Source organism: Rhinichthys klamathensis, unplaced genomic scaffold, assembly GCF_029890125.1.
Source record: "Rhinichthys klamathensis goyatoka isolate OS25496 unplaced genomic scaffold, OSU_Roscu_1.1 h1tg000603l_1, whole genome shotgun sequence".
NCBI classification, from domain to species: domain Eukaryota; kingdom Metazoa; phylum Chordata; class Actinopteri; order Cypriniformes; family Leuciscidae; genus Rhinichthys; species Rhinichthys klamathensis.
Genome location: NW_026607058.1, coordinates 1,461,050 through 1,484,717, shown reverse-complemented (window position 1 = coordinate 1,484,717; position 23,668 = coordinate 1,461,050). Strand labels below are relative to the sequence as shown.

At 38.7% G+C, this 23,668-nt stretch overlaps 1 protein-coding gene across 1 annotated transcript; it reads right to left on the bottom strand.

The window, feature by feature from the left end:
- Window positions 1–5,368: 5,368 nt before the first annotated feature.
- On the bottom strand, window positions 5,369–20,133 carry bdkrb2 (bradykinin receptor B2). The gene is made up of 2 exons (XM_056240533.1): window positions 20,096–20,133; window positions 5,369–6,478 (listed from the first exon to the last, which is right to left on the bottom strand). The coding sequence occupies exon 2, from the start codon at window positions 6,472–6,474 to the stop codon at window positions 5,398–5,400; it is 1,077 nt and encodes a 358-aa protein (XP_056096508.1). The 5' UTR covers window positions 6,475–6,478; window positions 20,096–20,133; the 3' UTR covers window positions 5,369–5,397.
- Window positions 20,134–23,668: the final 3,535 nt, after the last annotated feature.

Here is a 23,668-nt window from a genome sequence, read left to right as displayed (position 1 = left end):
CGTCAGTGAAAAGGTCCGTTGGTCCCTGCTAAAAAAGACGAGAAAGCTATGAATAACGCTCTGAATGGTATAATGTTAACGTTACATTACTTTGTACAACTTAAGTAGTTATTTATAAAAGAAATGCCGGTGACGGCTAACAAGCTAACAATTGTTAAAATGACAGGTCCGGTTCAGTTAGCCATCAATAACGTATTAAATTAGTATATATTTGTATAATTTGTAATATCAATACGGTAGTAATTTGTACTGGCATTTAAACGTTAAACTTTACTTATATGACGGTTATAACAAATGTATGGTAACGTAAATATTTACATTTGAAAGCATATTGCCCCGTTATTGCTCCGACTCCGCAAACGTCCGACTTCTCCATTGTGTATTTTTTTAACAAGATAGCAAAGCTACGCGCATAGGATTGTGGGCGATTTGAGAGCGCGAAGAGCGCGAAGTCTACACATATGCATCCTTTCCTGTGTATGGGATATTTTCCGAACGAAGGACTCAGTCCTTGGTTGAAATTCTGAGGATCCTCGACATTGGAACAGTCCTTCGACGGATGTCGATGACGTAGCATCCTCGAAATTCCGGCTTCCGAGGATCCTTCCTTGACATTGAGAAACGGCTCCTGTGTGAATGCACTCATTGATTAACATACGCGCCGCTCACGGATGCGGTGTGAAACGGCCGATACACACCATCATGTACACATAAATCTCTGACCCATCGGCCATCGTCTTCTTCCTCGTCTAATTTCTGTCGCTCTGCATACGTCATCTGGTATAATTGAAACGATTGGCTATGAGCTACGTACAGGCGCATTTGATAGACATTCTTAGCACCCAATAAACGGCGCCGGGCATTCGTAAACCATGCCTCAAATACGAGAGAATGTACATGTGGTTCCCAGACCCAAGTCTCAACGAGAATTGGGTCTGGCGTTAGCCAGGCTACCGTTGAGGAGTAATTATGCTCGATCCAGAAATCGTCGGGCCAATCAGATTGCCAGGGCTGGGTATTCGGCCCAAACCCAGAGCAAGCTACTCCCCCCGTATTCCTGGCTGTGAAAGAACAAGCCAAGAGTGAGGAGTCGGGGTGGTGGAGGGATGCTGAAAAACTGTCAAGGAGTGTTAGGTGAGTTAGAGTGAATATGCTTCCTCTCATGCTGATAGGGTAACGTTAGACATTAGGGGTGTAACGGTTCACAAAATTCACGGTTCGGTTCGATACGATACACTTGTGTCACTGTTTCCGATACAGCAAAAAGAAAGAAATGCCAGAGAAATTTCCTTGATTTAATTTTTTTAATTATATTTTTATTAAAACTAACATCATAAAGTATGATATTTTTTAACTTTGAGCAATGATGGAGCTATACTTGACTTTTCTTAGGAGCTTATAAAACAAAACAGCTCCTTGGACAAAATTAAATGTAATATTGTAGGCTAGTAGTTATAAACAAAGGTTTATTTTAGTTCATATTAACATTTGAGGGCAGCAATCGTATTCATAATGTCGAAATAAAACCGACGTAATGTTACTTGAAAAAGCATTATAGCTGACTATTCCTGCCAAACTCCCATGGTTACAGTTAGTAGTGTTACTACAGTAAACCCATGGTGAATGTTGCTGATCTGTGGACACTGGATAGTTCATTCATGGCACAATGTTTCTTCCTGGTTTCCACGTCAGCGCTGTTTGATCCGTTAATAACGGAGAAATGCGAATGTTTCTCACTAGATCTCGCAGCGATGTTATTACTTCAGTGGCGAATTCAATTTTTTTCTTGACTGGATTCGGCTGTGTAGTGACAGTGCTGATGATTTAAGATCGGCTCGCGCTGCATTGGTCCAAACTGATAAACGGTCCGTCAAACACACAATAACGAGTGGTTTCGTTCCACTTACATTACATTTGCCATTTGATGTTGGGCAATGTTGTGGTCACGCCAGCGTCTCTTACATTATGAGCGTGCTTGCCACGCGTGACGCGCCTACATTTGAAATAACAAAATTTTGGTCGCCAGGAAAAATGGTCCAACGAACCGTTCGGTTCAAAAATGCGTACCGAAAACCGAACCGAAAGCCTCGTACCGAACGGTTCAATACGAATACGTGTATCGTTACACCCCTATTAGACATGGTATTGTTTAATGACTAGTTGAGTGGATTGATTATTTGAACTTGCTCCTCCCGAACTTTGTTTATGAAACATCATGTGTAGATTCCGCCATCGCGTCTGTTATAGAAGATATCGACTGCGCATTCATTTTAAAGGAGGAACCATAGACAGTAAAAGAAAGGGAGGAACAGAGAACCGCGATCAAGGCATTTGTCGATCGGAAAGATGAATGAAGAACATGCGTCATTTACTCCGTTGCTCTGATTGGTTGTAGGTCTATCCAATTGAGTGCAGAGGCATTTTCTTTCCTGGTTCGGTTAAAACACGCATAGATATCCATAATAAAGGCTAGATGTCTCGTCCGCGCTGCTGGCCAATGGAGGTCGACGTCCGCACCTGGCGGCCATCTTGTCACAGGCAGCTCTCTCACTCGTAACATTGTGTTTTAATGGTGCATGTACTTTTTAAATAACTTGCTCAATTTTCTACCGATTTTCAAACGGTTTGGTTTGTTATAAACGTCAGAGATTTAGTTATGACACTGCACACTTATGAATAATAAGTGTATCAATAAATAATCATCCAGAAGCAGGGCCGTCGCTAGTGGGGTGAAAGGTGGTGACAATTATAGGGGCCCCCGCTGCCCAGGGGGCCCAACAAAATCCAGCAGTTATACTATTTAGGCCCCTGTTGTATGAATAATTCTAATATTTATATTAGTTGTATGCCTGAGATTTAAATGAAAACCACAAAAACGTGCAATTTGGGTAAATATTTTTCCAAATATCTGCTTCTCTTACCTCCATAAAAATGGTTTAGTCCGACCTAAAGTATGTATTGATTATTCAGTCAGAGTCAGTGACAAACATCAGATGGACCCAATAAAATTGTAAGTCCCGCCCCAGCTCGTGAACAGAACCAATCAGAGTTGAGGCGGCAGCCTGAAGTTAACGATGAAGTTGGTGGAAGAGCAGGAGACTGACTGACTGAAAAATGTCGGGGAAAAGAAAACAAATCAGGTACCAGAAATGCCAGGAAAAGATGGAGAGGGAGGCAAGGAGAGTGGTTGTATCCTAGTCGATCAAGACGTTCTTAAAGACCGGTTATATATTGTTATTTCGCTGGGAATTAGAAAACTTCCGTCTACAGTCTGCCGTGTACAGTCATTTTTTATTATCGGTGCGCGCCGCAATCGACCGAATGATTAGGCCTACGTGGTCTAAATTCCTGTCTTTTTACAGTATTGTAACTAGAGTTTTAAAAAAAATTACACGAGTCACGACGCATTGCATTATGCATCTGACCTGCCGGCTGATGATATTTAAAACATCGAGAAAACACGAATACAACACACTGCACTTGGATGAATAAATGTAGTCGCTTTATTTAATAATATTACCAGTTCTATATTATCTTTATAAAAAAAAAAAATCTATAATACTTTTTGATTTATGAATTATAAAAATATTAAAAAAATATTACTTTTTAAAAATTGGTTTTATTATTATTTAACAATTTCTTGCTTTTTTATTAGTTGTAATTTTTATATAAACATTTAACTTTTAAAATAAAGGTTTTACAACAACATCACCATCTTCTGTTATGTGGGCCTCCATGTTTATCTATTGTACAGTATATGATATTGGTGGAGGGTGGTGGGGGCCCACATCAATATTTTTTCAGGGGGCCCCGAATCCTCTAGCTACGGCCCTGTCCAGAAGTATAGCACGTTAATAACGTTTGTAAGAAACCAAACCGTTTGTAAATCTGTCAAGATTTCAACGAGATAAGAGTATTTGTGTTCGTGCGGATCACTCATCTTACATCAGGCACCACAGAGCCCGCCAGAAAGCTTGCCTGTGACAAGATGGCCGCCGGTGATGACGATAGAGACTCCACCGTAAGACATCTAGCCTTTATTATGGATATCTATGGAAACACGCCCCATAATCACAGCCCAACGGAGCAGTATCAGACTCACATTCTGACTAGAATCTGAGTATGACGAAGTCAGGCTACTATGATTCCCTCCTGTCGGAGGATATCAAAAAATGTTTGATATTTTGAGCCGATTTTAGAACATTGTAGTGTATAACGCGTCTAGCAGTGTTGCAATAAATAAACAATACAAAAGTAAATTAACACGCGTAATAAATTAGCTCATTAATGTGAATCATCAGCACAGATAAAACCACTGACTGCACCACTCAACTCTAATTCCCATTGTGATCTGTGGAGTCCATATACTGACCGCATCTATTCACCCAAGACTGTGGGCGCTTGACTTGTTTGTCTGTTGTGATTCAGCACAGACTCGCGACTGCACTCATCTCCTGCACATCCATGTTCTTTTCATCTGTCATGTGTCTCCTCGCAACGAGCCGTGTGTTTCTTGTTGCGTTCAGAACGATTTTTAAGTCTGGTAGTGGGATCCTCAGTCGTTTAGTGTTTGATGCCCAGTTTTTCTCTGTAACCGTTTACAAAGTCAGCAATTCTATGATGCCTAGTGTTTTAAAATCTGGCGTGTAATGGATTCTAGCCTTAAATTGCTTTATCAACTTTCTCAGACTTCTTCATCTGTCTGTTTTTGTCTGATATTTAGATTTAGGGGTAGGTTTAGGGTTAGTACCTAGTTATTACCCTGCTATTGTAATTACTATAAGTACATAGTATGTACATGGGAAACAGGACTGTAAAATTAAGTGCCATGATATTATCATGTTTTTTGAAGAAGTACCACAGGTGTGCCTTTGTATTGTTTTATGTATTTTGTAAGGATTACACTGCTTTTAAATACACTGTTCATTTTGCAGATGCTTTTGTCCAAAGTGACATGCAAACATCTATGCAACCTGGAGTTTTTGGTGTAATTGTGAGTTTGATTTGGCAGTATTTTAATATTGTCCTTCCATTAATTTCAGAGCTTATTGACTTTTAACATCAGCACGACTTCAACATAAAAAAAAAAACATCCTTCAAAAAAACACCACCATTTCAAAACATAAAATGAAAAATACACACCTTTTAAAATGAGTAATCACATAACCTTTAAAAAAACGGTGTTGATTTACTTAAACATTTTCCCCAAAAAATTCACAAATAATTACAATGTAACGGCGTTGCATTAAATGTGAAATTTTGATGTAGAACAACTAAAATAGTACATACTCCAATAATGTTATATTTACAACTTCAAAAGATATTTTTTTACAGTATACATAAAAACTTACATATTAAACATTATAATTACCTATGAACATTGTACACATTATTGTCCTAAAATGTTGTGAATGTCTTTAAGGTTGATGAGAGCTGTGATCTTGTAGAACCGCTTGTTGAATCCGCTTTTCTCTCTGTAAGTTGCTTTATCAGCTCTTTGACTTTCTTCCTGAAGTTCTTGCCCACGATCACGTAGAGTATCGGGTTCAACACGCTGTTGCTCAAAGCCAAGTAGGTGAATATCTGATTGGAGACGTCGAGACCGGAATTAAAGTCGCATCCGCCGAGGAGGCCGAAGCGCACCAGGATATCTATAAGGGTCACGAGGTGGAACGGCACCCAACACAAGAGAAACACCAACAGCACGACCAGAACCAGGAGGGTGGCTTTCCTTTCCGTGTTTTCTGCGTTAAAGCGGTCGACGACTTGCTTGCTCAGGGCTCGAATGATCTTCAGCGTGCAGTAGGTGATCACCAAAATTGGGATGATGAAGCCGAGCAAAATGAGAAGGATGTCGCAAACGAGGCTGACACCTTGACTCGGATAGTTCAGAATACAAGCCGTGACGTTCAGCTCCGGGATGAATTGAGTATCCCGGAAATGAAGCGTTGGGATGCTGAGGATTAATCCGAAACACCAAACGGCGATGCAGTTGAGCTTGGCGTATCGTGGTCGTCTCATTCTACCGCGAGACATGGCATGAACGAGTGCAACGTAACGATCTGCGCTGACCAACACTAGTAAGTAAATACTGCAAAACATGTTCATTCTGATGCCTGCGTTGACCAAACGGCACATAACCGACCCAAATCGCCATTCAAAACCATTGGCGATGTTGATCGCCCAGAACGGCAGACACAAAACCAACAGGAGGTCGGCGGCCGCCAGGTTTCCCAGGTAGATTTCTGCCACCGTACATGCTTTCTTATGCAGGCCGAAGACCAGCAGGACGAAGATGTTTCCCAGAATTCCCAGCACGCAGATGATGAACATGTAAGCAGGCTGCATGATGTACAACCAGTCCCACACTTCCCAATGCGGACACTGGGTGTCATTGGTGAGGTTGTTCCTTGAGATGGTCGTAGGAATTGTAGAAAGGATTGATAATGTTGTTGCTTTTATGTCGTGCTCCATGTTTCTGTGAAGAGAAGAGATGTTTAGCGTCAGTTTTTAAATTTAATTTAATAATTCGTTACATTTATATAGTGCTTTTCTGGGTACTCAAAGCACTATATATGGAAGGGGGAATATCTCCTCAACCACCAGCAATGAGCAGCATCACCTGGATGATCATGCAACAACAGCCATATTGCGCCAGAACGCCCACCCCCCCCCCACACACACACACACACTTACTGGTGGACAGGAGACAGTGATGAACCCAATCAGTATATGGAGATGATTAGGAAGCCATGATTGACAGAGTCAGAGTCAAAGTTCATGGCTCACTTTAAACCAAAGAATAACAGTTACTTTAAGCACTATGATATATAACACATTGACAACGAAAATGCCTATTTCTCTGTTTAATCAAATAGTGCATTGTAATTCTGTGCATAATCATAACACCAGAAAGGCAAATAATGGTCATATAACGACCCCCTATCCAAAAACTAATTTTATGAAGAAAACCGTCCTGTATAGAGCTATACAGTGCCGCTGCTAGCCATTTTGGTGCCCTAAGCATAATTCCTTTATGATGCCCCCCCCCCCCCCCCCCCCCCCCCCCCCCCTAAAAAAAACATTTTCATTTAGGATTTTCATTTAGGGGGGCTAAGCCCCCAATGAGGGTATGATTTATAAAAAAAATTAAAAAGCTAAAAAGTAACACTTTAGATTAGGGTCTAATGCTTACTATTAACTAGTTTCATTACCATGCAATGGCATGGTTTTATAATCACTGGGATCCCGAATTTGAGGCAGGTTAGTTAGGGGTGTTCGGGGGAAATTTAGGATTTTTCTGAACTACAGATGTGCATTTTAAGATGTTGTGAAGAAAAAAAAGAAAAAAAATTCGATAACAACAGCTTTAAAACCATATCAGTGGGCAGCTGATTATTTTTCTCTCCTCATCAGCATCACACTCTTTTTCTCTTTGTTTTTCTCTTGCCCTGTCTCTTCCCCTCCTAAAGCTGAGCTTTTTTAATTTACTAAAGGTTACAATTTGTATTTTATTCTCAATATGTACACATTCATTATAAATCCTGTGCCTAACATGATGAAAACGGCTTTGTTCATGTTTCTTGTCCCCTCACAATGACAGTAGCCTAAACTATTACACTAGGCTACATGTTACCTATTTTCAGTTCAAAATGGCGAAATTAGACACAACTATATTAGTTTGCCTAATTATTTTTTGTCATTCGTTTAACATTTATGACCTAAAAAAAACTGTCAAATAAAGTTAAGTTTAGCTACTTACATCTTATCTCGCACTTGACCGTACACTGAAGCGTCGAGTTGCACTGTAAAAATTCGCGCTCAGCGTCTGTGAACATAAAGCCCGCCTACTTTGATTTGATTGGTCATCTCAAATATTCTGACATTGACGAGCAGTGACAGACCAATGAGGCTCAGAAGAACACACACATGAACACACACACACACACACACACTGTCCTGTGTTTCTGACGTGCTCTCTGTCTCTGCTCGGCGCCGCTGCGGAATGAAGAGGAAGAACGCGCTGAATCTGATTATAACAAGAAGTTTGATGATTGGTTTTTCATTAGGCTATTTTTGGTGCCCCCTCAGCACTTGGTGCCCTACGCACAGCGCGTGATGCGCGTGGTGGGAGCGGCGGCGCTGGAGCTATAGTCGTCTGGAATAACATTCCCATTGAAGTTCGTCAGCTTTGTAATAAGCTGTCATTTAAAAGAAGTTTAAGGTGTTATGTGTTGATGTAGGTTCTTATATGTTTTGATTAAGGTAATTGTAAATAATATGGTATTTATATTTAGTCTCATTATGAATTGAAACTAGATTGTATGTATGTATGAGTGTGTGTGTGTATGTATGTACATGAAATGTGTATACAGTATGTGTTAACTGTGATGATTGAAATGTTGTTGTTTTTGTTGTAATGTAATTTTATTTTTAGAATGGCCCCCAGAAAGACTAGCTGATTGCACAGACTTTCAGATAATGGGATCCTAAAAATAAACAAAAATAAACAGAGTCCAAGGGGCAAATTTGGCCAGGATGCCGGGGTTAAACCCCTACTCTTTTTCGAAGGATATCCTAGGATTTTTAATGACCACAGAGAGTCAGGACCTCTGTGTCACGTTACGCTAAATAGAACCCAAGCGCAGACAGTGACTTTCACAAAACACGGTTTATTTACAACTAGAAACAAAGACCCACGATGGGGCAAACAAACAATAACTAGACTTAACAATAAAACGGAGCTGGAACATTCACAGACAGATCACAATACTCACAGAACTGAATGTTAACAAGACAAACAAGCACTGAGGAACAAACACCGGGAGCTTACATAGAACACATAATTACAAAGGTACAGGTGACACTGATGAACATCAATACTAACGAGGGCACAAGGGGCCGGGCAAGGACACGTGATCACAATCAACATTAACTAACAAGGAAACGAGGTAAAACATAAGACAATGCAAACACATCCAAAAACACCCGGCCATGTGTTAGCACACAAAACAAGAGACAAATACATGACACTCGGTTTAACGTCTCATCCGAAGGACGGTGCTCTTTGACAGTATAGTGTCGCCGTCACTACACTGGGGCGTTAGGACCCACACAGACCACAGGGTGAGCGCCCCCTGCTGGCCTCACTAACACCTCTTTCAGGAGCAACCTGGTTTTCTCAGGAGTCTCCCATCCAGGAACTGACCAGTCTCAGCCCTGCTTGGCTTCAGTGGGGAACTTGGGGTACAGGGTGATATGGCAGCTGGATGGAATAATATTAAATGGAATAATATTACTTTTTCTTATTGATACACTGCCATTAAAAAGTTTTAAAGGAGGATTTAAAGAAAGATTTTAGGAAAGTAATGGTTTTATATGACAGGAACGCATTAAATTGACCTTAAGCGACATTTATTTGTTACAAAAGATTTGAAATATACATTTTTTATTCATTAAAGAATCCTGGGAAAAAAATTAATCATGGTTTCCCAAAAAATATATTTAGTTGTTTTCAATATTGATGATAAAAAGAAATGCTTGTAATGTAAAATACATTCAAAAATAATTAGAACATTACAATAACATTAGAAAATAGTTATTTTTAATTGTATTAAACTACGGGGCTGTTGAATGCTTGAATCTGATTGGCTGACAAACATTCTAAGGTGGGCAATTTTTTTCAGCGAAACGTATGGCTAAAGTAGTTCCAGCAGGTCTCGAATGCATTACAGTTCCATATCACTTCGCCACATGATTTCAGTTATTTCAAAGGTCTTTACAGCCCACAGAACCAATACCCACAAAGCCACTGATGTACTTTATATATTATGTATGCATTATGGAAAAGTACAATCTCTTTCTCCCGCACTCAAACGCACACACATACAGTACGGAGAAACTCAGGCAAAAACGTGTCGTTGGGTATTTTTTGGGTGTGTCGCTTATTCCATACTTAATATTTCACATTTTTGTGTGTGTTTTTGATCAAATAAATGCAGCCTTGGTGATTGTGTTTGAGTAGCTTTTAACACGTTGCGGTATTTTGTCAATTGTTGCTTCCTTGTTCGACCTTTACAGGAGTTGTGCCGTAGAAATATTGGATGGGAAGATCCTCTTCCTGATGACTTATTCCTACGGTGGGAGGAGTGGAAAAGTAGCCTAGTTTTCAGGACCTGAAAGATTTCAGCATTCAAAGATGCTATCATACGCCATCTTTTAGTAAAATTGTCTGGACAGAACTGCACCATTTCTCTGATGCAAGCAACCTGGGGTATGGTGAATCTTCCTATCTTAGGTTCAAGAATGACAAAGATGAAGTACACTGTAGTCTCGTAATGGCCAAAGCTCGAGTTGCACCCACAAAGATCAAAAGCATTCTGAGACTGGAATTGTCTGCTGCTGTAGTTTCAGCCAGAATAAGTGTTATGTTAAAGGCTGAACTGGAACTGAAGATTGATCAAGAGTTCTTTTGGACTGACTTGCAGGTTGTACTAGCATATGTCAACAATGAAGCCAGAAGGTTTCATGTGTTTGTTGCAAATCGTGTGGAGCTAATCAGGGAAAATAAAAATACAAGCCAGTGGTATTATGTCAACACTGAAAATCCTGCTGATCATGTTTCTAGAGTTCTTGTTTCAGACATATCTTTAACAAACTGGATGTCAACACCCAAATTTTTATGGGAACGAGAAGTGTGTCCAACTCCTAACACCTCAAATAATCTACTCGCGGGAGATCCTGAAGTCAGACTAGTTCAAGCATTTGTGACGTTCTTGAACGATTTAGTCACTTTTCTTCCTGGAGAACCCTCATTAATGTGATTGCTAGAATAAAAAGGCTGGCCTCAAGACAGAAATGTCTTAATGACTTTGTAACTGTGGAAGAACAAGAAAAGGCATCTGAGGTTGTTATCAAGCTCGTTCAACAACAGGCTTTTTCCCAAGAGATGAGAAATTCAAGGAGGGAAGGTTCTTCAGAAATCAAGTGTACTTTCTCATCTCGATCCTATTTTGAAAGATGGTCTTCTTCGTGTCGGAGGAAGGTTGAAACAGCCATCTCTTAGTAAAGAGTTCAAGCATCCAGTGATTTTGCCAAAAGACAGTCACGTCACCAAACTTATTTTGACATACTATCATGCCAAAATTTGTCATCAAGGGAGGTATCAATGGATGTCCGAGCAAATGGATTTTGGGTTATCGGTGGCAGTAGATCAGTAGCTAAATTGATTTACAAATGTGCACAATGTAGGAAGCCAAGACGGCCAGAAGAGTGGCTCAGCAAATGGCTGAGCTTCCTAAAGAACGGATTGACGCCTCTTCCCCTTTCTGCTACACTGGTATGGACTGTTTTGGCCCGTTTATCATAAAGAAGGGTCGAAAGGAGTATCAAAGATATGGTCTTCTCTTCACTTGCCTTTCTTCCCGAGCTGTCCATTGTAGTTGAGGTCATTCAAGGGAGCGATGGCTTAGTCCGACGAGTTAAAGTTCAAATAGGAGAACGAAAACTAAAGACTAAGTTAGGGCATCACTCTAAACCTTCAATCATTGAGCGACCAATTCAAAAATGAGTGGTTCTACTTGAGAGCGAGTGATTCATTGATGAAGGTGACTCTTGCATTAGACAATTAGGTTAAACAACATCACCATATTTTGTGGTGTGTTATGTGTTGAAAAAGGTAATTGAAGTTTGAAATCATGTATGATATTTGTGTGTTTTTGTTTTGTGTTAATTTATCATAACGTAATTGGTGGGAGTGCAATGGCTTTCCCCTTTCATTAGTTTGGCTTGGCGTAACCACTAGATGGCGATATAAGGATATAATTGGTTATAATATATATTGGATATAAGGGAAAGGAAACAGAGCAAGAGTATTTCATGTTTGTTCTCGAGCTAACAAGCAGACTAACTCGAGAAACTAGTTTAAGCTTTAGTATCCCTTTGGCAAGCAGAGCGAGGTATGTTTAGTTTGTTTTTCATGTATTTCTTTGGTACGATGTGTTGATTCATTTGAACAATGTTAATTATGTGAAGTGAACGCTTTTTTATATTGTGAATGTCATTTGAGTTTATTTTTGCTTTGATATTTAAGTATTGTTTCTTTTGTTTTCTTTGTGGTTTTACGGTGCCACCGTGCTGTGATGCGATTGTTATGGTGCTATGAAGTCAATCAAATGTGTAAACACAGTGCTGCGATTCATGGAGAACATTTGCAACAAAGAATTGAGAAACGAATACTTCAGCAAAGAAGTTTATTGCATCTGAGTAAAATAAATTGAAGGCACCCGTCAAAAACTCTCTGCCTCTTTTCTTCGAAGCTTAAAGGCCGCTAAGTAGTCCTGAAAACTACTTTTCCACTCCTCCCACCGTAGGAATAAGATAACAGGAAGAAGATCTTCCCATCCAATATTTCTGCGGCACAACTCCTGTAAAATGCACTTTCCTTTCAAAAGGAAAGGAGCAACAAACCCAATAGGGTCGAACAAGGAAGCAACAAAATGACAAAATACCGCGACGTGTTACAGGCTGGTCTATCAGTTTGATGTCAAAACTGAATGTGTCATCTTTCGTAGACCACTGAATGCCAAGAACGAATCCTGTAGGGGTGACCCCGAATAGTCGAAGATTCGATGCTTCGATAGGAGGAGCCTGATTCGACTACCAATCTCACGGTCGAATCTTCGCAGATGTGTTATTAAACGAGGATTGTCATTTTGGCTATATGAGTGTGCTCAATGTCTGATTTCACATAGAACTACTGGTTTTCTGTCAATATGTTAATGTACAGCCTATTATGATAATGCTGTCGATAAAAATGTGCAAAGAAAGAAGCTTTTAATAAATATTTTAACGTGCGTGCAGGGTGAATAAATCCAAACACCCCGTGACAGATTTAAGTTTCACTTTCGATATCCGTGACCGACAGAGGAGCGTCTTGTCGGCAGGGATTTAAATCTTTAAAAATGTCTGGGATAAGACAATCTAAAGATGCACACCATCAGAAAGGATATACTCCAAGGCTGGATTTAGCATCAGGAAAGCACTTCTGCCGGCCAACGTTAACAGGTTGGTTTTCCTCGGGACGTTCTAATGTATGTACACAGTAGGCTACACACCTTAAGAAACCATTCTATGTGCAGATAAGCAGATGAACCCAGAATATGAACGCAACGCGTTTCTCCTATTGAAAGTCACGTGAAGCTTTTTCTTTAACGGTTTTCTATGGGAGGAAAATGCTTAACGTAGCCTAAGTTATAATAAAACGCGTTGCGTTCATATTCTGGGCTCATCTGCTTTTCTGTAAGCTATATAGTATGCTTTATTAATATAAGGTGTGTACAGAATTTGATCTTTTAATATAACAGTTTTAGGACAAAGCCGTTAAGCGTTTTTCACGTTAAGCGTTTTAGAATGTATTTTATCCGCGCACACAATGTGAAAAGACTCAAACGGACACAGGCCGAGTGAAAGACTGGATTTAGTTTTTTCGATCAGGTATGGATAAGTGATTTCAAAACATTTCAGCCGGTTCTAATTTGATTTTTGGATACTGTGAACACGTTATAGCTAAAAAGACTGCCGCTCTAGTTTAGCGTTTATTGTTGTTTCTGCAGTTAAAAATACAAAGTTGACAATCCTGGCCATACTTTCGTTATTTTAATAATTTCTTTATTTTTATTTTATTAATTGATCACTCAGGGTGATCTAATTTAACTATTTGTGACTTGTGTTTTGAATATTTGTTCCCCTGCACTTTAGGCATTTTGCACACATTTGTTCTGCTTCTTGTGATTTGATTCTGACTTATTTCGTTTTGTATTTTTATTTATTATAAAAGTAGCCTATATTATGTTCTTAATTGTTGATTATTTTTCAGTGCATCGATGTTGCGCTGTAGGCCTATAGAGCATGCTCGTACAGGCAATTCAGCCAATTTAATTTGATTTGCATGTGAAATGCAAATCCTATCTGCAGTGTGGCCTTTCTGCAGTTATTTATGTTATTTCTTAGTTTTTATAGATCCAAAATGTTTTTATACATTTTCTTCTATCTTTGTGTGATGTTCTGTACATCGCGGCTTTAAAATGTTAAAGCCCCGCCCCCTCCCCAACACCACACACATGATTCGACTATTAGTCGACTATAGGCAGGACTTGACGAATCTGATTCGACTATGAAAATCCTTAGTCGGGGACACCCCTAGAATCCTGTTATTTCAGGAGTCAGGTTAAGAGGTTTAGGAGTTATTGCCCACTCTGAGGAATTCACACAATGAAGAACTTCATTCTTATTTGAATTAAACTTATGAAGGCGTAACCCTCCATGCTTGCACAGGGTTTGAGCTTTGACAATCAACTCCTTCGCTTCCTGGATCAATGGGACATAAATCAAGCCGTCATCAACATAAAAGTTCTTCTTCACGAATGACGAGGCTGTGGGATACTCTGACTTATACTGCTCTGCAAGGTATTTAAGGCCAAAGTTGGCACATTCAAGAGATGAAGCGGCACCGAAAAGGTGTACAGTCATTCTATATTCTTGGGGTTCTCTTTCCAAATCTCCATTTTCCCACCATAAGAATCTCAAGTAGTTGATGGAACAACCTTTCGAGATCATGTCACAGCAACAGCTTCCTTCCAAGTCTGGACTAGGGGTGGGAATTTCTAGGCACCTCACGATTCGATTCGATTACGATTCAGAGGGCTGCGATTCGATGCTAAATCGATTATCAGAATCTTTTTTTTGTGTGTGTGTGACTATAAATACTTTGCTTTAAAAGTACAAAGTAATGACCCATAAAGAATTAACGTACAATATATTTTATTAACATTGCAAAGAACCAACAGGAAAATACATGTGTGTCTGAACTAGCAGCAGCATATTTGTAGTAAATTAATAATATAACAACGACCGGTAACGTTACAGCCGAGTGTTTTTCCTCCTCTGGCTGGAAACGTGTCATTTGGCTTCATGTGTCTTGTTTCCGAAATATTTTAGTTTTACTCTACAAAGCTTACAACTAGTGTGGCTCTTGTCCAGCTCCTTTCCCCCTTCAACTTCAGAAGCCAAAATATTTCCACACGTCAGCTTTTAACGAGGAGGGTGTTTGGATTTGGCGCTCAGCCATCGCGTCCGCGTCTGTTATGTGCACGCCACAGACGGTCCGGCCACTGCACTTCCGCGCTTCAGAGTTCCGTCTTTCGCGTTCCGTCAATATTACGTTATTATAAATATATATCGAAAAAAAAATGTTTTTTTTTGAAAATCGATTTTTGACAATTGTGAATCGATTCAGAATCGTCCACGTCCGCATCGCGATGCATCTAAGAATCGATTTTTTCCCCCACCCCTAGTCTGGACCAGTGAGAAGAAGAAAGAGTCATTAAAAGAAATGCCACAAGATTTTGCAGAGCAATCAAATACCACCCTCAACTTGTCTGGCTTGTGAGGGTGGTAAACGCCATGATGGGGTATATACCACAACATTTCTTTCATGAAGGCCTTATAATGATCACAATACTGTTGGTTTGACTTCAGTTTCTTCTTTAAGGGCTGCAAACGTACCATAGCAAGCTTCTTGTTATTAGGTAGAGAAGGAGGATTTTATGTTTGATGTTATAACTAAGAAGACGTATAAAACGGACGTCTTCCTGGGACACATATTTGTCCTCGTAACCCTTCTCATTGAAGTCTGACTATAATACCTTTAAGACATCATTAGCTGAAGAAACTAACAATTCTTTCACTGAGACTCGATGAATGAAACTTTGACTTCCTTGTCTGTCCAGGTGGGGATTACAAAGGCCAATGATACTCCAACCCAGCACTGTTTTCTGTGCAAAAGGCTGATTTTCAATGCCGATAATGAACTCTAAGGGAGCTAATGCTGAAGGACAATCATATCCGATCAACAATCCTATATCACAGCTCTGGAGGGGTGGCAACCCATTGGCAATGTGCTTGAGGTGAGGCCATTGCAACGCAGTCTTTCTAGTTGGAATATAAGCTTTGTCCACAGGAATAAAATCACAATTATAGGTTTGCTGTACTGTAATACATTTCCAACCTTGAAGTCCTCGAACTCGCAGGCCACTAACCTTATTACTTGCAGTGACTGTATCTGTGGTCGTCCTAGTACTAAGGTTAGTGGCCTGCGAGTTTGAGGACTCCAAGGTTGGAAATGTATTGAAGTACAGCAAGCCTATACTTAGGACTTTTGTCAGGTTAAGAGGTTTAGTAGTTATTGCCCACTCTAAGGAATTCAAATAAGAATGAATTTCTTCATTGTGTGAATTCCCGAGAGTGGGCAATAACTACTAAACCTCTTAACCTGATACGTTCTTGGCATTCAGTGGTTTATGAAAGATGATACATTCAGTTTTGACATCAAACTGAAAGACCAGCCTGTAACACGTCAAGGTATTTTGTCAATTGTTGCTTCCTTGTTCGACCCTATTGGGTTTGTTGCTCCTTTCCTTTTGAAAGGAAAGTGCATTTTACAGGAGTTGTGCCGTAGAAATATTGGATGGGAAGATCCTCTTCCTGATGTCTTATTCCTACGGTGGGAGGAGTGGAAAAGTAGTTTTCAGGATCTCTGATTCATTCTGTTTCATCTCTGCTAGCATTCTTGCTTCGTTCAGCTTTCAGTCATTTTCCATCTCAAGTAATCTGGCCTGCTGATTGTGAATTTCTTGCACAGCCTTCGCTTGCTCTACTTTGGCTGCGAGTTCTGCTTCTGCGTCGGCTCGCTGACTGGAAGCTTTGGAAGAGGTCTCCGATGTTGTTAGGCTTTCTGAAGTCTGTGATGATTCTGAGATGATGGTATCGGTATTGGTGCAACCAAAGACAGATGTATACAGGGGCGGCAGTGGCTCAGTGGTTCATGTGGGTTGTCTACAAACCGGAAGGTTGGTGGTTCAATCCTCGGTTCCACCTGACCAAGTGTCGAGGTGTCCATGTCCTAACCCCAGCTGCTCCCGACGAGCTGGATGGCGCCTTGCATGGCTGCCGTCGCCCGTCGGTGTATGAATGAGTGAGTGAATGGGTGAATGTGAGGCAAATGTAAAGCGCTTTGGTGGCCATTGGGTCTGTGAAAGCGCTATATAAATGCAGTCCATTTACCATTTACTCATCTTTATTTAATATCTGCCTTACTCTCTCTTTCACAACTTCTTTTTTATGGATCTGATCAACCGTTTCTATTCGTTTGCTCACCAAATCTGAAATTTCTGCAGTCAGTGTGGCACAAATATCTACTCTTTTAACAATCTCTGCAGTTGTTGTTTGATTGCGCAATAAGGGAGCATAATGCTGGGTGACCTCATCATGTCTAGTTTGAATGGCCTTTTAAAATTTGTTCAAGCTCTTCGTATGTGCATAAAGCTTTCAATTTAGACATAGTTTCCTTAGCTGTCTGCTTCCAGGAGTCAAAAGCTTTGTTAAAAGCTTTCTCTTGCTTCCTTGTCTCCTGTTTATGCATCTCTTTGCCTTTCTCTGTACGATTTCTTTTTCAAGAACTTGATGTTGCATTTCTATAGAAATATTAATATTTTAAATCCTTATCAGGAACTAACGTTTGACTTGCTTGCGCTGCCATTTGCTCAACTGTGTCTTCCATTTTGTCTGTCTAAAAACTTAAAGAGGGTGATAAATTACTCATATCAGACATCTATAATTTAATTCAAATAATCAGCAATGGGAATAAGTCAAATTGTATATGCAACACAATCATAAATTCTTTGACATTCAACATTTTACACTTGTTTGAAAACGTATACCATAAATATAAACCCAGCAATAACCTATGGCAGTCAATACCTTCTAAAACGAATACTCAAATCAATAACTTCAACTTCATGAATCTAGATTACACAACTCATTCAACTTCATGTCTTGAAACTTCAATTCTTTGTAAAATTCTAAATATTTATAAACATCTAAAGTGTCTTTAATTGTAAAAGTTTCAACTCACACAGTCCAGGAAGCTGTATTTGTAAAAGCTTTCAGATGTAAAAAAACAGTGTCGGACGCGCACTCATGCGATGAAACAACAGCAACACGATGAAAACCTCATGTGTAGCAGCGAGTTTTACTGTAGCGGCCCTTCAGCTTCGAAGAAAAGAGGCAGAGAGTTTTTGACGATTTATTTTACTCAAATGCAAAAAACTTTATTGCTGAAGTATTCATTTCTCAATTCTTTGTTGCAAATGTTCTCCATGAATCACAGCACTGTGTTTACACATTTGATTTACTTCATAGCACCATAACAATCGCATCACAGCACGGTGGCACCGTAAAACTACAAAGAAAACAAACAAAACCATACATATTTCACAATATAAACAAACGTTCACTTAAAATATTTAACATTGTTCAAATGAATCAACAAATCGTACCAAAGAAATACAAACTAAACATACCTCGTTCTGCTTGCCAAAGGGATACTAAAGCTTAAAGCTTAAGCCAGTTTCTCGAGTTAGTCTGCTTGTTAGAGCAAGAGTATTTCATGTTTGTTCTCGAGCTGTTTCCTTTCCCTTATTTCCAATATGTTTATTTCGCCATCTAGTGGTGACGCCAAGCCAAACAAATGGAAGGGGAAGGCAATTACAAGAGTTTTTCCCAAAAATCTTATTTGTTTGGTAAAGCAATTGTTCACTTGAAATCTTTACCCAAAATTGAAAAGGCTGTCAGCATTTTCTCACCCTCATGTCATTGCAAACTCATATGTCTTGCTTTCATTGTATGTAAAAAAAAAACAGTGTTTTGATCCACATAATAAAAATTGAAATTCATAGAGGTTTGGAACGACTTGTGGATGAGTAAATCCTGGAATCCACGAAGTGGCATCTTACAGTATGAAAGTGTTGTGTACCGGTAGTTGCATAATATTTCCAGTGTTTTAAGGGGAAACCGTCTGTCAGGCGGCTGATTGGCTGGAAAATAGCAGGGGAAGGAAACGAACAAACTTAGGCTAAAACATTGACTTATTTTCCCTTCATGGGTCAGTAGTCAGAAGAGTGAATCTTTTTAGTCAGACTAATTGCTGGTAACTATGACTAAGCAACAAAGAATAGTCTGTGATTAGATAAGCTGTTTAGGTATTTACTTTTTTTTTCTCAGTGTTTTGTTTATGTATTTTTATCCCAGGATGTGAATTATGGGACTGTCTGAACCCAATGATTAAATCTCTAACTAATATACTCTGTCTACCGTTCAAAAGTTTGGAGTTGGTAAGATTTTTTTTATGTTTTTGAAAGTAAAATAAATTGTAAAAAAAAACTGTAGTATTGTGAAATATTTTTACAATTTAAAATAGCTGTAGGTGAATATATTGTAAAATTTAATTCTGTGATCAAAGCTGAATTTTCAGCATCATTACTCCAGTCTTCAGAAATCATTATGTTATGCTGATTCTTAACAATGTTGAAAACAGTTGTCCTGCTTCATATTAAGGATTCATTGATGAATAAAAAGTTCAAGGTTCAAACATTTTTGAAGAACTAAAAATGGTGAAGAGTGCATAATGCTAATTTTATATAGACCCTCACAAACACAAGTTAGTGTTCATCAACTAACAAGTAGTTCACCATACTAACAGTCACCCGCTTGAGTACCGTATTCTTGATTTACATGATTACACATATCACAAGAAAAAACATTTGAAAAAGTACATGAATTGACATAAAAAAAAAAATCCTTGCATTGATACTTTCCAGATGTTCAGACCAACCAACACATAAACCTGACAATAATGTACCATACATGTTTTAATTTCTAACTAGAAGTTTAGAAAAGTCACATATGTAATGAAGCTTCAAACAGCACAATTAAAAATGCCAACCCGTCTATTTCCTTTGCCTTTTCTCTTGCTTTTGTTTTGCTTTGATTTCTTCCTCCTGTTTTTCTAGCAGAACATGTTGTTCCTGGAAAATCCTTTGTGCGAACATGCTTTATTAATTCCTTTCAAAACTGCTCTAAATCAATGGAATTTAAGAGATACAGTGCAATGGACACACCACGTCTAATGCACAGCGCACATTCAGTTGAAAATGACATGTTGTTTGTGGTCTTGTAATTGAATCAGTGCAGTACGTACCTCAGCTCCTCCAGAAAGCAGATCCAGATGTGTGTGTTCTGCTGCGGGTGTGCTGTGTCTCTGTCGAACGCTCGGCACGGCCTGACTCTTAAACGAGTGTGAGCTCCACATTACTCTGATGTCAGACCTGCTCTCCACCCTCCTGCTTTTTTCCTTCTGTTCTTTTACTGGATTACTCAGAAACAGCCGTCTGGATTTAAATAAATAAAGCGGATTTCCCTCGATTGGTCAAGACTGTCAGAAGGGTCCTGGGGTGTCTGTGACCCCTCAACTCTTTCTTTAATGTTTATTAGTCAGATTTAATGCTCCTTATCAGAAAAATGTGGTCCTGACCTTGTGAAAGTGTGTTTACAAATCCAACAACATCCCAGCTGCTGATGACATCATTATGGGGGTGTTTTTGTGCTGTTTGCCTTTTTTTTTCCTTTACACTTTTGCGTTGAGTTTTACGAAACAAACACCATCAAATTGTATTCAGACCATGTACATATCTAGTTTATTTTCTTGCTGATGAGCACAATAAAGCGGATCATTTGAATCAGTTCTTTAAATCTGTGTCAGTGATTAACAATCCAAAATACAACAAATGTTTAAAAGGTTTAGTAGAATCATAATGGTTTCTAGAGCATTGCGAACTTTATTGTCTTCAAAAATGAAAGCTCAGCTCTGATGGGAAGAGTTTCCGTGTTTGTTTTGAGCGGAGGTCTGAATCCAATAAGATTCAGTGTTTATTTGAATCGACTCCAAGACATTTCCATTTAAAAAACACAATGGAGGCAAGAGTACACCACACAACTATTATTGAGGCCGAGCTGTTATTTATGAACCTCAAGATTAAAATCACTTCTCAAAAGTGTCTCATAGGCCCAAATGAGAGCGTCATTTAGCTCTTACTGAACACTTACTGTACGATGTTAGTGGTTTATTGCTCTGTTGAGGATATGCAGCCTTCGCACATTCACTAATGTAAATCACACTAATGTGTCTCTGATAGTGGTTCAATGTCAGGTGAGCAAAACTGTGCTTTTAAATTAAATAAAATTAGCTGTGTTCAGAATACTAGTACTACAGTACATACTATAGTTCCTACTATACATAATGCAATGATAAACATTCAAACTGTAGTATAAGCCAATGTTTGATTAAAAGATTTTTACTGTTTTTAATAGAAGTCTCTTCAAGGCTGCATTTATTAGATGAAAAACAAAGTAAAAACAGTGACATTTTATTACCATTTTAAATAACGGTTGTCTATATGAATATATTGTAAAGTCTAGTCACCTTCATTTATATAGCGCTTTTAACAATACAGACTGTTTCAAAGCAGCTTTACAGTGATACTAGGAAATTAAAGTTACAGAGATTGTTTTGGCTTTACATTAGCTCTAGAATTAAGTTATTGTCCAGATAAATTAAGTTTTGATTGATTCACTTCCGTTGCAAAGATCATTAGCTATTAATGACCGCGAACACGACACCGTTCTAACAGAAAACCTTGAATGCGATCAGTCCGCTCATCCGCACAACAACGGCCTGCAAACCTTGAAATAGCTTCTAAGATGCAAGCAAGCCTATTTTTTATTTTTTATTTTTTTATTTAATTATCTCTGCGCAACCTTTAAAAACGCAAATCTGGGAAAACGCTGACGGCGTGCACATGCATATTACGTGTTTAGTCTATAGGTATCCGCATTTGGATATACAGTATATGTGCGCAGGACAGGTGTGTAGTCTTTCTTTACAAATTGACCTCAACAAATTACTTGTCTGGCCTTAAAAATGTATAATACAGAATTATTTAACCGGAACTATTGAACCGGAACTATTTTGACAACGTTTTATCTGTAAAGAGGTGAAGGGAAGGAGAAGAGGGCCTTCAGGGAGACACTAGTGGACACTTCAGGACTGTGTTGTCGTCGTGTGCAGGCGCAGGTCCTTCATCAGATCGGGAGTGTGTGTGTGTGTGTGTGTGTGTGTAAGTGTAATTTATTCCTGTGATCAAAGCTGAATTTTTCGCATCATTACTCCAGTCTTTAGTGTCACATGATCCTTAAGAAATCAGTCTAATATGATGATTTTTCATTTTATGATTATTATCAATGTTGAAAACAGTTGAGCTGCTTCACTTTTGTGTTGAAACCCTGATAATTTTTTTAGGATTCTTTGATGAACACAGCATAAATTTGAAATAAAAATTTGGGCTGTCACTAACGATTATATTGGTAATCAAGTAATCTGTTGATTAATTTGACGAGTAATCGTGTAAAAAGTATCCTTTAAAATTACTTAAAATACATTTATAGCAACAATGACGCCAAAAATAAGTAACCATATGGTTTTATTGAACAACTGCTAAAATACATAAGATAATATACATAATATAAACAATGAACTTATGTACGTGATTGTTGTTGTTGTTACACATTACAGCAGATCAAATCCTTATTTTAATTCAAATGTCCACATAATATTTAATATTGAACAACTTACCGTAGAAATGCTACAGTGAGGGTTTAAACTTTTATTTTAAAATCTCAAAAAAGTAACAATTCCCATATTTAGAAACATATTGATGTATTCTGCTGTTTTGGCATCGGTTTATACCCTCTGGGGTCCTTCGGCCCAAATGGACCCGAAGCATTTAAATACATTTTTTTTTTTTTTTAATCATAGCTTTATCGGAATGGTCCGAAATTTGGTGACTTTGTTGGTACTTGGTATATGAACACCCAAAAAAATTGGGGACAGGATTTGAATAGTCTAAGTGGTTGTAAAAAAAATAGTCACACTCAGGACCTTCGGGTCCAAATGGACCCCCATAGGAAATGAATGGGAAATTGGCAAAAATGTGAAAATACAGAGTTTTTTTGTGCGTACAAACTACAAATCAGCCACGATCCAGAAAAAAAGCACACAACACTGAAGGGGTGAATCTATAAAACATCAAGAGTGCAAAACAGACACATCCACACACACACACACACACACACACACACACACACACACACACACACACACACACACAAACACACTTTTATACACATACACACTAATAAATTCAGATTACATATGGGTTTTGAATTTTTAAAATGCTCAGTTTGTCCACCAGATGGCATCCATCTCATTTCAAAAATTGCTTTCATGAGGCCTTGACTCTAAAATGAAATACAGCTTTAAAAAAAAAAAGAAGAAAAAAGAAAAGAAAAAGAAAATTCGATTATATTCAATGGGGAAAAAATGGGTCATAATTATTGCATTAATATTAATTATAAATCATTTTTATTTTTGAAATTATCTCAAAACACCAAAAAAAGAAAAAATATTATAAAAAACAAGTAAAAAAAAAGAAAAAAGATGATTTTTAAAAAATAAATATTAATCCCACCCTTCCGGCTCATTAGGACCCGAAGGTCCTGAGTGTGACTTTGAAATGAAAGACCCCAGAGGGTTAAGTTACAAATCTGATGAAATGGCGTATGTTGCGTTCCCAGATAAATGTAATAAGCAAACCAAGTTCACTCCATGCACAGAGATGGAGTTTGAGACGCTCCACGCATGAAAATAACAGCACAA

Excerpts from the sequence above, each read along its gene's own strand:
- bdkrb2 (XM_056240533.1), bottom strand. The coding sequence starts at position 6,474 with ATGGAGCACGACATAAAAGCAACAACATTATCAATCCTTTCTACAATT.